This window comes from Homarus americanus, unplaced genomic scaffold (genome assembly GCF_018991925.1).
Source record: "Homarus americanus isolate GMGI-L3 unplaced genomic scaffold, GMGI_Hamer_2.0 scaffold32583, whole genome shotgun sequence".
NCBI lineage: Eukaryota > Metazoa > Arthropoda > Malacostraca > Decapoda > Nephropidae > Homarus > Homarus americanus.
The window spans coordinates 5,556,349-5,571,676 of record NW_024713129.1 but is presented as its reverse complement, the minus strand read 5'-3'; the positions used below and the strand labels follow the sequence as shown (position 1 = coordinate 5,571,676).

General features: G+C 41.8%; 1 protein-coding gene across 4 annotated transcripts in view; it reads left to right on the top strand.

Annotated features, from left to right (window-relative positions):
- Window positions 1-10,884: 10,884 nt before the first annotated feature.
- LOC121866439 (palmitoyltransferase ZDHHC18-like) overlaps window positions 10,885-15,328 on the top strand; it is a 71,067-nt gene continuing 66,623 nt past the window's right edge. Inside the window, exons 1-2 of one of the 4 annotated variants that reach the window (XM_042366128.1) lie at window positions 11,589-11,725; window positions 11,776-12,011. Coding sequence is in view for 1 of the 4 variants with exons in the window: in XM_042366110.1 (XP_042222044.1) it covers window positions 11,558-11,725 (168 nt within the window). In the remaining 3 variants the exon portion in view is untranslated. Of the gene's footprint in view, window positions 11,726-11,775; window positions 12,012-15,328 lie in introns of all 4 variants that reach the window. The other 3 variants (XM_042366137.1, XM_042366110.1, XM_042366118.1) reach the window with 3 other exon arrangements.

Sequence of the window (15,328 nt, the reverse complement as noted above, 5' to 3'; positions counted from 1 at the left end):
GGAGCGCGTACGCCCTCCTAACCGCGACCCCCGCCTGAACCGCCAACCTGACGACCCGAACCACGACAGGCTCCGCACAGAGAAAGCGGACCAGTTACGCGCCTTCAATGAAGCCCTGAAAAGCAGGAACACTGCCACCACCTCCAACAACACCATCACCACTGCTACCGCCACTGAGGACGACAACTGGACGAAGGTAGAAAACAAAAAACGCCGACGTGCTTTTTCGGGAAACGAATGCCGTCAAGCAGCCCAAAAGGCACCCATCACCACCACCAGCTCACCTCCAACGACACTGCCAAAATTTCGGATCACGAAAACGGACACAAAAACGACATATGCCGCCATCACAGAGATGGAAAAGCTAAATCCACTGGCCAAGTTCTCAGTGCGGCCCAACCTAAAGGGGGAGATGATCATTCACCCCAAAGACAAGGACTCCGCCACCACCCTCGACACTTACCTGCAAAACACCACCACCGTTGCATCAACCAAGCTGGACCCCGCCCAGAAACTGATGAAGTCGGTAGTCCTCCGGTACCCAAAGGAACTACCCCTCGAACTCCTGGAGAACCACCCGAAGATCCTAAAAGCCGAGAGATGCTCTCCCCCGTCCGACAAGACGGCCACCACAAAACAAGTGCTCATAACGCACTACGGTTCACCCCCCAGCACCATAGACCTCAAAACCTGGGGGATCTACGAAGTGAGGCCCTTCGTCCCAGAGCCCCTGCGGTGCTTGAGATGCCAGAAATACGGCACCATCAGACAAGGTGCACGTACAAGGAAATCTGTGCAGTCTGCGCACAGAAGCACGGCACACACTCCTGCCTCACCAAGTTGAAAAATGGAGAAAAAATTGCCCCCAAGTGTGCCAACTGCTGGGGCAAATACCACGCCTGGAATCCTGGATGCTCCGAGAGGACAAAGAGGGTCCAGGCAAACCGACCAGCAGCAAGACCGGCCCCCACCGCCTGCACACCAGCCCCACCAAGTACCTTCGTGTGGGGAACCCAAAGGCCAAAACAACAAAGCCAACCTCCTCAGCCGGTCAACACCCAAAGTGCAGCCCAGTTTCCTGGCCTCACTACGGCCACACCTCAGCCACCCAAGCAGCAGACAACGACAACCACGAAAAAGACAAAAGAAGCACACACCAAGGCACCAGAAGAAATGATACACGTACCGACAGCTCCCAGAAAGAAATTGGACGTTTCAACTCCCCCGAACCGAACCACGGCCCAGAAGGCAAAAACCACAGAACAAGAAGATATGAACCTGATCCAGTTGGAATCGAACTTGGACATTTCCATCGAGGACCACCAGAAGTCCCCGATGAAACAGTGGTGGAAAACATCAGCACCCTGAACATCCTAACATGGAATGCTCAGGGCATCTAAAACAAGAAACACCTCCTGCAAGAAGCAGCAGCCAAAGACAAGCTTGACATTATACTGCTACAAGAAACACTTCTTCAAGAACACCACTGTTTCAAATTCAGTGGTTACAAGACATACAGGAGGCATTTCACGCAGGCGTCAACAAGAGGATGTATGATCTTGGTCAAGTCAAGCATACCCTCCTCCGAGGTCACGCAGCAATTTCCATGTGGGGAAAACATCGAGACAGGCCGTCAAAGTAACCCTCCGAGAACGGGAATTAACTGTTCACAACATCTACAAGAACCCAAGGGGCTCACTGGAGGTGACTCAATTATTTGCTTCGGCCGCAGACCACGCCACACTCATAGGAGGGGATTTCAACGCACATCATCCCTTCCTAAGCTCGGTAAGCCCCACAAATGAAGACGGCCTACACCTATACACCACCTTTCAAGATACACCCGAGATCTGCCTCCTGAACACCGGAGAGCCCACCCACACTAGGGGAGGAAGGCTAGATCTAACCTTCGTCTCCAGTGCACTACAGCCTTCGGCCTCCTGGCAGCTACACCCCACGCTGACCAGCGACCACTTCGCCACCCTAACAACGCTGAAGGTGAACAAACTCCCCACTCCACCCCCTCCGAGATGGAGATACAATACCCAAAAGGCAGACTGGGGACTCTTTAAGAAACACCTGGCTAAGTGGCGCGAAAAATCACAGCCGGCCGGCGCAGCACCCGTGGATGAGACAACCCTCCACCACCAATTGGTCGAGGCGTTTCACCAAGCGGCAGAAGAGGCTATCCCAAAAACAAAACCCACATCAAGACAGTACAATGATTACTGGTACTACTGTCCCAGGGTGAAAGAACTCAACCACAGAGTGAACATGGCCCGAAGAAACTACAGGAGACATCCCACGGCAACAAACAGACATCTCCTGCAAGTCATAGTTAAGGATACCAGGGAAGAGAAGAAAGAAATAAAAAACGTAAGCTGGCTCAAGTGGTGCTCCGAACTGAACGAGCACACCTCCCTTGGCAAGATGTGGGCCCAGATCCGAAGGGCATCTGGGAAGGCAACACCACCACCACCAACCCATCCCAACCCAGAAGAGGAAGCCGAGAGACTTGCAAAACTGTTCTCTGACCGAGCAGCAACGAAAAACCTCCCGAGACAGGCGGAGGAGACACAAAGGCGTCTGCGACAGGTCAGACTGCAGATGATCGAAGAGGCCTGCAACAGTGAAGATGACACCGACAGACCTTTCAACCAGCAAGATCTCCAGAAGTCACTAAAACGAAGCAAGGACACAGCACCAGGGGCCGACAGGATAACCTACTCCATGCTTTCCCATGCCGGTACAGCCGGACACAAGGCTCTACTACAAGTCATCAATGCTTCGTGGACAGCACAAAGACTCCCACCGGAATGGAAGAAGGCAGATTACAGCCCATTCCGAAGCCCAGAGAACCAGATAAACCGAGGCCCATCTCCCTTGTCAGCTGCATAGCGAAGACGGGAGAAAGAATGGCTCTCAACCGACTCAAGTGGAAAGTAGGCAGCCCACACCCTCACATCTTTGCTTACACCGAGAACACCGGCACAGGCAACAACATCGCCGAGATACTCAGCACAGTGGACTACAAACCAGCTCTGGTGGTCTTCCTCGACCTGGAGAAGGCCTTCGAACTAGCAAATCCACTGGCCATTACAACGACGCTCGCTGAAAAAGGCGTCAAAGGAAGGTTGCTGGGGTGGATCCAGAACTACCTCACACAGAGAGAAGCAAGAGTACGCTTTCAGGGAGCAACCTCAAGCTACAGGGTCCATGAAAACGGAACCCCACAAGGAGGCATCCTCAGTCCAATGCTGTTCAATGTCCTGATGGAAAATCTTGTCAAACTTCCTTTCAGACAAACAGCCAAGCTCCTATGCTATGCAGACGACTTACAGCTTATAGTAAGAGGATCAAACAGACTAGCCAACACGCAACACGCACTCCAACTTATAGAAGAGGAGTGCAACAGACTTGGACTCAAGATAAATCCAGCCAAGTCGAAAGCGATGGCCATCTGCACAGACACACCAGACAAGATGCTCTCCATACAAAACACGCCGGTAGTCTGGACCAACACCCACCAGTGTCTTGGAATCTGGTTTGACCAGAAACTCACTTTCAAGCCGCAACTCGAGTATCTCAGGCACAGGACGAAGAGCAGACACAATATAATGAGGTCGCTCACCAGCACAACCGCAGGAGCAAACCTTCATGTGCTCAAAGCCTACTACACGGCCGCCATCAGATCGCTGGTAGATTACAGTGCTCCAGCACTCATTGGACTGAGAGAAGACCAAATAGCTAAGCTAGAAGTCATCCAAAATAATGCTCTCAGGACCATGCTCGGAGCACCCATGTGGACCAGAATTTGCAATTTGCAAATGAAAACCGAACTACCACCCCTGGCAGTACGAGTCAAGCAGGTGACAGCCGGACTCCTCGCCAAAATCTGTAGATCAGATAAGCCCACAGTTGCCAAAATTCGAATCAGTGCCTCCCTCTACCTCGACCACAGAGTGCGAGGGGCCACCTGGTCGCACGAGGCAAGCGAGGTCATCCGACACCTGCAAGCAGAAACACTCGTCAAGAACAACCAAGACACACGAGACAATGGTTACATAGTTCCTCCACCATGGAGCCCTCCACCAGCCACATTCAAAATTACCGACCGAGGCGATAGTAAAGCCAACCTCCAGAAGGAGGACCTCAAAAAAATAACTCTGGAAGCCATAGCCACCAAGACACCGGCTGATGCAGCATCATACTTCACAGACGGCTCGGTGGATCCAAAACATCATATATCCGGAGCGGCCTTCTACACCCAAGGTCAGACCCTCCGATGGAGACTTTCTAATGACTGCTCCACCCTACAAACAGAGCTGGTAGCAATCTCAAAGGCCCTACAACACGCTGCAACACAACACAACAAGTCCATCATAATTCACACGGACTCGAAATCGGCCATGCAGGCGCTGCAACACAGTCAACCAAGAGACAACGTCCACATCATAATCTCGATCCTCGCACAGGTACAGGAATTCCAAAGACAAAACCGCCCAGTCGTCTTACACTGGATTCCCAGTCATGTAGGGATCGGAGGAAACGACGTGGCAGACGAAGCAGCCAAGGCAGCTACACGTTCTAGTAGCGTACACATTCAAGTTCCAGCAAGCGTGCAACAGATCAAGAATCACCTCAGAAAGACTAGCAAGCTCCACATCAAAAAGAGCTTCCTTCACGCATTCAACGCTGGTTCCCAATCAGCCAAATGGTACCTGGCGGCTACAAAAGGGGAACCACCTTTCGCTGACAAGAAAACACCAAGACAATCCCAAGTCAGCCTTCATCGACTTCGACTAGGGTACAAGTGCTCCTGGCAGATGATCGGAAATGACGTCATGGAATGCACCTACTGTCAGGAACCAGCAGCCAACCCACTTGAACACTATCTCCTCGACTGCGAGGTCACACAAAGCCTCCGAAACAGAACTCAAATCTCCCAAGAAACACACACAACACCAGCGGCCACTCTAACCCGAAAGTCCCAAACAGACCACATTCACCACCTACTCCGGGTCATCACACGATACCCACCACCCAGATAGCTTAGAAAGTATCCTCTCCCAGCAAGTGCTGACCCCAGTTCGGGGGGCGCGCCACTCCGAAACCGACCACGTCCAAGAGTGGGGGTTGGTGGTAAGCGTCCACTGATCGGGGGTCCACTCACACTTGCAACCTGTAGTATCCTTCCAATCTGCAGGTAGGACCACCTCCAATCCCAATCCGGTCTGGCTGCTCGAGGAGCTCCAGCCGGAACCACCAAACGGGCCGCCTATAGGCAAAGGCCCGTGTCGGACTACGGTCCGACAATCTCAACAACAACAACAACAGCCGGGGAGGTCATTCTACCCTGACCGTCTGGACCAGCAACATCTCTCTACAGCGCCTCACCAATCAGCTCCCCCAGAAAGCTCCTCGCCCAACAGGACCTCTGAGCAAACTACTCATCACCTAGTAACTCCTTAGCACTGCACTGTACAACAATATATATATATATATATATATATATATATATATATATATATATATATATATATATATATATATATAGCATTGTGAGTTTCTATTCTACCTCAATCCTGAGTGTGAGATATCTCACATGTCCGTCCGTTTGTGAGCCCATACAAAGAGATAATAGACAACCAAAGAGAATTGACAACTGGCCACATACAGTACGCTACAGAAGTCTTATTGGAATATGATAATAGATTAGGGGTAGGAATTTTGTGTGCGGAAATGCAATAATACCCACCCTGCTGCTGTAGCGTACCGTATGTGGCCAGTTGTCAATTCTCTTTAGTTGTCTATTATCTCTTTGTATGGGCACACAAACGTACGTACATGTAGATACCTTCACTCAGGAATGAGGTTGGATAGAAACTCACGATGCGCTTCCTGTATATATATTGTTGTACAGCGCAGTGCTTAGGAGTGACTAGGTGAGGAGCTGAGAGAGATGTTGCTGGTCCAGTCGCTGAGTGTAGGATGTCCTCCCGATACGATACGAAGTCATTAGTTAAGAGGTGATAGAAGATTATTAGGAATTGAAGAAAAAGTGGTGAAACTGAAATACAGTAGGAGTAGAAAGAATCTGGGCTCAACCAGATCGCTTCATCTTTCTTATTGGTGTTTTGTCTTTGTTCTGCTCCCTTGGGTCGTCAGACCTTGTATTAATATTGGCTTATTTATAATGTGCTGCTATTATTATTATTTTTGTTATTGCTTGGAGCAAGGAGCCCAGGTCCTTGTGTGTAACTGGGAGGGCAGTTTCATTTTTTTTTTTTTTTTTTTTTTTTTTTTGAGGTGTTAGTTAAGTGTTAGTTGTGTTAGTCTAAAGGTACACTGTATGGAGAGGACTGCCAGGTTCTTAGTGGAGCTGGCTGGTCACTCTCATCTTTATTCCTCTAGTAATGTTTTATGTAGAAATGTGTATGTTGAGGCAGGAGGTGGTTCAATTACTTCTTCCTGGCTGATATAGCTGGGAGGGTAATCACACACATATTAGTATACATATATATATATATATATATATATATATATATATATATATATATATATATATATATATATATATATATATATATATATATATATATATATATATATATATATATATATATATATATATATATTTTTTTTTTTTTTTTTTTTTTTTTTTTTTTTTTTTGAGTTAGTGAGCCTGCCCAGGTCCTTGTGTAGCTGGAGGGTAGTCAAGATTTTTTTTTTTTTTCTTACTAAGATGTTAGTTCAATGTTAAATGTTAAATGTTAAATGTTAAATGTTAAATGTTAAATATTAGTTATGTTAGTCTAAAGGTACACTGTATGGAGAGGCCTACCAGGTTCTTGTGGAGCTGGTAGGTCACTCTCATCTTTTATTCTCTCTATTAATGTTTTATATGTATATTGGGGCAGGAGATGGTTCAATTACTTTCTTCCTGGCTGATTTAAACCAACTGTGTTCTTGGAATCCTTCGTTGTCTATATTATTTATCCAGTTTTGATATGTTTCTGTGTTAAGTTCAGTCACTTTTTTCCAAATATTTACAGCTTTGTTGTGTATATCTACATTGATTGCTAAGAGGTTTGCTCTCTTGTGTAGCTGTTCATTATTGATGTGGTCTGTATATTTTATGTTATATATAAATCTGAGGGCTATATTTTGTACTGTTTGTAACCTTTTAATGCACGTTTTACTATGGGTGTTCAATGGGATGGGTGGGTAGTCCATACCGACGGACAAGCGGCAATATAAATCTTTCTTTGTTATTAATGCTAAGGTTCTGTGCTGTTTTATTTTTGATAATCTTATTCTTGCCTGTCGTTCTTTATCTTTTAAGTATGTTATATATCCTCTTTTGTTAGTTTTAACCAAGCATCCCACCTTCAGTGTTGTAAGGGGTGCTAGTTCCTGGTCGACTATTACCGGACTTGTTTTAATCTTGGCTATTGGTATTATCTTGAATTTGTTCTTATTTGTCCTGATTTTCCATTTTTCGCAAAAATCATTTATGTTTTTTATCGCTCTTACCGTGTAGAGTGCCATAAATTGAGTTGATTTTCCTGGGTATGATAATTATTTGAGTAATATCAGCAAACATTACATATTCACTAAAGGGGGTAGGTTGAGGTGTGTCTGAAGTGATAAATTGTATATGGTGTTGGAGAAAGGCATCCTCTTGGAGGTACCCAATTTCAAGATTAAACATAGTTCCTAAAAGTTTCCAATTTGAATTTGTGCCTCCTATCATTCCAAATAGTTACACAATATTCTGAAGTAAGTATTCGTTAAGTCCCAGTTTTAATATTTTACATTTCGTCAAATGCCAAACTTTATCAAAAGCCTTAGAAACATCCCTTAAAATTATATTGATCTGGTTACCCTTGCTTTTTCTATTGCAATTATTTCCCGTTACTATAGCTATTGCAGTTAGGTATTTCTATTGGGCATAAATCCATGTTGTCTGTTGTTAGCTTTTCCATGTTGTGTTAAAAGGTTATAAGTCTTTTGAATTTCATTATTTTAATAGTTTCCCGGTAATTTCTAATAAAGATATTGGCCTGTAGTTTCAATATTTCCTTATTGTCCTTACCCTTTAGAATAAATATCATTTTAGCATATTTTAGTTTAATCTGAAAGTAACCAGTTATTAAGCATGCGTTATAAATGTTTAATAGTGTATTTAAATGTTTTGTAGATTCATGATCATATTTCTGTGTATCACCCAGGAGCCCAGGGGCTTTTTTCCTTAAATTTCTCAAGGTATTTGTGCGCATCATTTCTCCCATGGTTATTATTTGATTATTAGGTAATAAGTTATAGTCTATATATTGCCTTGGGTGATTCTATGCATTTGTCTTCCCCATTTCTTTCTTTCTATCCTTTCTTTCGTGTTCACTATCAAAATCTTCATTTTCCCCATCTGATATTTTAAAACTTCTACCCATTCCCTTTGAATGCTGACTCTTGTTCATTTTCTCGCAATAATAATTTTGTTCCATTTTGGCCTTTAATAAATATGGGTGTTTTTTGCTTGTTGTGCCCCATCATCTTGTTTATAGTCCAAAAATGTTTTTGTGTCTTTAGTCATGTCAGCCGCCATTATACTTATCATTCCATTTTTTACGTTTGCTTCCTTGTTACGCGCGTCTCTTAATTTTATCTGTAGTAAATATTCAACGTATATAGTCATCTGTTACTGCCGTGTTCCTTCCACATACCTGCTTTATTTCATTGTAATAGGTCTGGATTAATTTAACTTCTTCTGGCAGTCTGTTGTTGGGTAATGTTCTTAAAGTGAAGTAGGAGTGTGTTTGGTTATAGATGTTTTATTGCTGAGTGCAGTTCTGTCCATTTCTGAGTCTATATCTTCTGTTGTTTTCCCTTGTAGGTTAATCGAGTGGTGATTACTTAAGTCGTCTTTGAAGCTGTCCCAGTCTGTTTTACTCATTTTCAGTCTCTTTTTTATTGGTATCTGTATGGGGCTTGTTGACAGTGTTAGTATAATTGGCAGATGGTCACTGCCTGTAAGAGGTCCCTGTATTATATGGTAATTGAAAAAGGCTTTGTTGTTGGTAAAAATTTTGTCTGGTGTCGATTGTGTATTGTGATTTCTCCAGGTTGGAAAGTTAGGTCCCAGATGATTGATTTTCCCTAAATTTATTAATTGATTAAGGGCGTTTCCCACGACGTTATTATTTGTATTGTCAAAAATCCTATGTCTGGCGTTAAAGTCTCCTAAGATGTACATCGGATGACTATTGTTAGCCAATTTTAATAGGTCTTCTATAGGTAAGTAGGGTCGTCTCGGTGGGAGATAAGTATTAGCAATAATTACGTCTCCTTTGAGTTGTATTTATTTTTATTGCTAGAAATTCATCCTGGAAGTCATCAATTAGTTTAAATTTTAAGTTTCTTTTAACCGCTATCGCTACTCCGTCATTTTTCTCGCCCGATTTATTTCTTTGGTTTACATAATAGTTAAAGAGTTTTATGTTGTTGTTTTCTGTCTCACCGTGACTGTTTATTAGTATAATGTCAGCCCTGGGCAGGCGTGGCCGTATTTATACAATTTACCAGGATCAGGATCTGGGGTGCGCGTAGCGAGATGACCAATCACAGCGGCTCAAGCGTAAGGTTTGAAACGCTCTGATCTTGAACTGGAGGTTGATGGTCGAGACTAGGTCGGCGATCGTACCCCTACGTCCTCTGCATAGACATAGTCTCTCGGCGTAGCTGGCTGTACGCTGATTGGCTGGTCGGAGTGCGGCCGGAGCTTAGTTGGAAGTTGTAGGGAGAGTAGCCACTACACTGCCATAGGGCATCACAGAAATTGTGACCAAGTCCCAGGTTGCTGATCTGACTTTCTGCCTCATTTACACACAATTGCAGGTCTCAATTGTTTCTCTTTCCATTGACAACACAACATACATATATTGTTTCTCGCACTTGATCTTTTTTATTTATTTATTATTATTATTATTATTATTATTATTAATGCAGTGTTATTATTATTATTATTATTATTATTATTATTATTATTATCATTGTTATTATTTTATTACTTTTGTTTTTTATTTATTTATTTTTTCATTTATCTGAAATATTATAATTATTATTATTATTACTATTACTATTACTATTATTATTATCATCATCATCATCATCATCATCATCATCATCATCATCATTATTATTATTATTATTACATTTTCGCCCCCCAGGCCCCGATGTGGGTCAGTGACCTGTGCCCTGGTGGGCTAATCCCAGCAAAAAAAAAAAAGATAAATAAAAAATAATGAAGGAAATAAACAAATATATCTGTTTATAGAGAATTTACCAGTTACCATACAGTTGAATTTGTGCGAGATTAACTCTATGTATCTCATACATGTTTTTAGTAATTTCTAGATGAGGCATTTATAAAAAAAGAAAGTAAATAATTCCATGCATCAGCAGTCAACTCAAAATTGGAAATATAATATATCTTAAAGACAGAAGGCAAGCGGTAGAGTGAGAATCATAACAATTACGGCTGTAATAAAACCACCATCCGGTAGTTCTCATAATTATCGATGTCAGTTTCTTTTGCTGGGTGACAATACCCAGTGTGACCCCGCCGTTCTCTGTGTCCTCACCTGGGGTGTCTCCTTTAAAGCATACCTTTACATTATAGTCCAAGTCCCTATGTGATTAGTATTTGATAAACACATAGTTTTATTTTTGGAATCGTGAATTTGATATTTTGTTGAGGCTAGTAAGCTGGTAAGTGATGTAAATGACTAATTAATACATAAAAAAAAGTTAAACAAAATATGGTGTTTATCTGGCCTATCGTCAGTATTTCCAGGTGGTGAAGCAGTGGAACTTGACGGCCAACAGGTGGCACTGCCAGCCAGTACGTGACCTTAGTTGAGAGGCCATTAGTTGCCTTCTACCTAATATTATTGGTGTAAATCCTTACTTTGTAAACTACAATTTCGTCAAGGAAACAGAAATGTAAAAATATAATGAATATCGGTTGAGGTTGAGGGCGTTGCGGGTGTGCTGAGAGGGACGCCTGGTGCGCGACCCTGACTTACCCAGTGGCTGGTGAACACACCCTGAGCTGCCGAAGAAGGAAAGCTTTGCTGGTGTCAAACATGTCATTCCTCACCTGAACTCGATGGATATTTTGTTCAAGTTTATGGTGGCGTCTCTCGGGTGAAGACCGTAGTGTGGTGAGCCAGGGGAGGCGACCGTGAGTCTGTGTGGGGTAAAATGAGCATCGTGTGGAGGTGGTCTGGGGTTGGTGTGAGTGTTCGTGTTTTTCAAGGTGGTAGTGTCCAGGACATGTCTAGGTGAAGGTGTCCAGTACCTATATCGGTGAAGGTGTCCACGACCTGTACTGGTAAATGTGTCCACAGCCTGTCCAGATAAAGGTGTTCATGACCTGTGCAGTTGAAGGTATCCAAGACCTGTCCAGGTGAAGGTGTCCACGACCTGCCTAAGTGAAGGTTTCCAGGACTTGCCCAGGTGAAGGTGACGAAGCTACCCCTACATTGCTGCCTTCATGCTGGAGGAAGGTATATACCAGCGTGTGGCCCTCGAGTCGCCCTCACAGTCGCCAACACAATCCAGCGACCACCTCCTGGACAATAAGTGTGTCCAGTCGAGTGCCAGCTCATCCTCAGACAACCTAGATGCAACCTCTCCGAAGGACGTGCACCCCAAGACCAAGGTGAGTGTATGGTGTGGGCGTGTGTTCCAGTATGCTGTTTCTTGCCATAGATTGCTGAAAGTGGTTCATATTTCAGGGACAAAGCTCACTGGCGTAGCCAGTACATGTCCAGTACTTGCCGACAGTGCGTAACAGAGATGTGACCGACCGCTCAAGTGGCTAATGAGCTGATCAGTGGTGAAGAGGATAAAAGTAAAAAAGTAGAGGGGTGCTGGGGAAACAATCACCCCCGCCAAGCCTCAGAAAGGATTGTCTGAATATTTCTCCCTCTCAGAAAATAAGATGTGTGAGTGAACGACCTACTGCATGTATTGATTCAGTTTATCACACCTGCAATGCAAAGTGGTATCAAAATCAGCACACCTTTACTGCACGTGGTGGTTGAGTGTGTCAGTCTTTGACTGTCAATCAACTCTCTGGCCATAAACTCCTACACTGCTTTTGTATAATGCTATTGATGCGGGTGTATTATCACATTCTTTGTGTTGCCTGTAAACTGTTCTGCTTCACGAGATAGAAGATTGATAAACACTGTGTCAGAAATTTGGGGACTTTGCCTCCCCCCACATCCACCAAAAATTCCTGCAATGCGACTGACAAAGGTTATTATTCTGGGGAATACTGTACACAACTTTCATGGAAAGAAGCAACTTTTGAAAACTCTATTGCAGAAAACTGGTTCATTACAGTAATTTATGAGGAAACCACCACCACCAGAAGGAGTTGTTGGATTTCTTTAATTTTTTTCATACAGATTTTCTTATCATTATAATAAATACTTTAAAAGTGGCTATAAATTGGTATTTTAATTAAAAAAAAATATATATATATTTACATATTTTAGTTGTTCTCAATTTACAATCATAAATCATCTGTAGTGGGCAGGGCATGTAAGAAGAGGGAAATTGCAGGATAAAACACAGTGAAAAACTGATCATGTGACACTAAAATGAAGTATATGTCCTTTGTAAGAGAAGAAACTAATTATTTACCATAAATACTTCTCTGAAAAATCTGTAAATGCTTATGAAACTGTTATCATTAGAAGTTGTTTGTTGATTTTCTTTATTTTTGCTATACTACTTATCGTTTTGATGATCTTAAGGACTGTACGTATATATTAAAAGAAACGACAACTTTCTATTATAATTTTTTTAAATTACTCTATCCTACGATCTTAATTTCCCTGTTAGTGGGCAGGGCACGAAAGATGAGGGAAATTACGGGGTAAAAATGCGGTGAACATGGATGTTATGGCATTAAAAACGCATTTCAAACTCTACAATCATTTCTTCCTCTCCAATTGTATAAATTGTGTTCCGTTATTCCTAATCCTTTTAATAAAATATTTATGCATCCTTATTATGTTTAGAATTACGAATATACCACTTAAGTTCTCTTTATATCATCTATAGTTTGTACATCATGTGCTGATTATGTGTTAGAGCGTCTTGTTTACATGTTTGACCTGCATTTTTCTGATTGTTCTTATCGCGAATAATCAGGCCCTAACAAACCCTGGGTTGTCAGGTCAGGTTCTATGCATTATTGTTTCCATTTCTGTGTTTAATATCATGTTAATAGTGTGTACCAAAAATTTAAACCAAATTGCACATTTCCTTCGGGTGATAACAGTTTCGTTAACCTTTACCGAAAAATCTGCCAAGTCAGCATATGTTGTCGTCTGCTATTTGTTTACAGCCAACCCACTTGGTCCAAGTGTACTCGCATGTCCAGAAAAAATTTAAAAATTCACCATGACACTTCAACAAAGTCGCTTTCATTGGTATGGTACCAGATATTAAAATAAGTACTGTATTTTATGTTTAATGTGGCAGGGGGTCCTTGGGAAGTTAGGTAAGGTTATGTATGTTTCTTCAGATGGTTCGGTCAGGTTCTAGTAAATGTCGCCTCATTAAGATTTCTTACTACTGTATATTGATAAGAACATATTGTGAAAAAATGAAACATCTGTAAACTTTTCTGATGGTAGCGGTGTTCTCATACATTACCTTCATTACGTCTGGAATAAAAAAAAAGTTAGAGGAATTGCAACTTTATTTCTTTGTTTTTCTGATTTTTTCATTCTGATCATGAACCTACATAGCAGCCATGCCACTGTCACCCTTTTTAAAAAAAATTTAAAGATGATTTTAAATTCTTTCTAGACTAACAAATTACAAGGTTTACAGTAATTTTCATATTACCACGCAGGTACTGTATTAGCTTGGTGAGTTTGTCCAGGAGAGTGTCATATCTGAACAGCATGAAATCTTACCCACAAATGATCTCCAGTAAACAGCAACAAATGATCTTAAATAAGATAAAATTACCAACTAGACCTTACCAAATCTAATAAACCTAACGTAACATATACATATACCTATCCTTGGATGGAAGGGCATTATTTTAAGTTCAGTATATTGGTTTGGATGTTATTTTGTTATTTACAGGTCAGTTATTATGGAAAGTTCACTGGGAAGCATTTGGTTGCTTAGCTTTAGGATTGCCCACTAGCATGTCTACAATTTAACTGTAAACGTGGTGTCCGCTTGTGTTTGGACTGTTAATCAGAGTACAGTAACGTCTGCATATCTTAAGATCGGTGACCACATTCCTCCACTGTAAACGTTTTGGGGCAGTTTTTACCAATCTGTTAAGATTTGTTATATCTCTGGGGATCCAGCAGTTTTTTTATTTAATTCATCTATTCCAGTCTCTGCCTTCTGGCCCTCCTGACCTCCCAAATTATATGACCAAAGTATCGCATATTTGTTTTTTCTTCACATTTCAAGTATTTCTCGGAGTTTTTGTTAACCTTAGTACTTCATTTGTTTTCTTGTCAGTGTAATTTATTTTTAACATTCACCATATTTTAAAGGCCTCCAATCTTTCTGGTATTGACTGAAAGTGTCCATGCTACTGACCTATACTGTACAACAGTCTTGACCATATATATTCTTTCAGCAGCCTTTTTCTCAAATTGAAGTTGATGTCCCATTTTAGTAGGTTTTAGGTTATTAAATGCTGTTATTGCTTGACCTATTCTTGTTATGATATCTTTTGCATGTTTATCATCATGGCTAATGGTACTTCCCAAATACCTGTACACAAAAAAAAATTCCACTTAATTAAGTTCCCTGTTGCCAACCTTAATTGTTATTTTAAAACTTGAAGTATTTCCAATTTGGAAACACCATTACTTTCATCTTTACAGCATTAACATTTAACTCATATTTCTCACCCTCTTCCACTAACCTGTTAAACAGTTTTTCTAACACCTCTTCTCTATCTGTGATAAGAGCAGTATCATTTGCATAGTGTACCTGTGTGCTTGATATTATACTTTCCCATTAACTCTTATTTATTCATTGTTACTTATAGCTTCTCTCATTATGAATTCTGAATATATATTAATTATACATTGTTGGAGATAGAACACAGCCTTGTCTTACTCCTTGTCTAACTTTGAACCAATTAGAAAGTTCTTTATTTACTAACACTGCAGCCTCCTGTTGCCAGTAAAGATGATTTATAATTCTAATATCTCCTTCATTAATGCCTATTTTTTCCAAGACCTCTATAAATTTATTGTTTCACCTT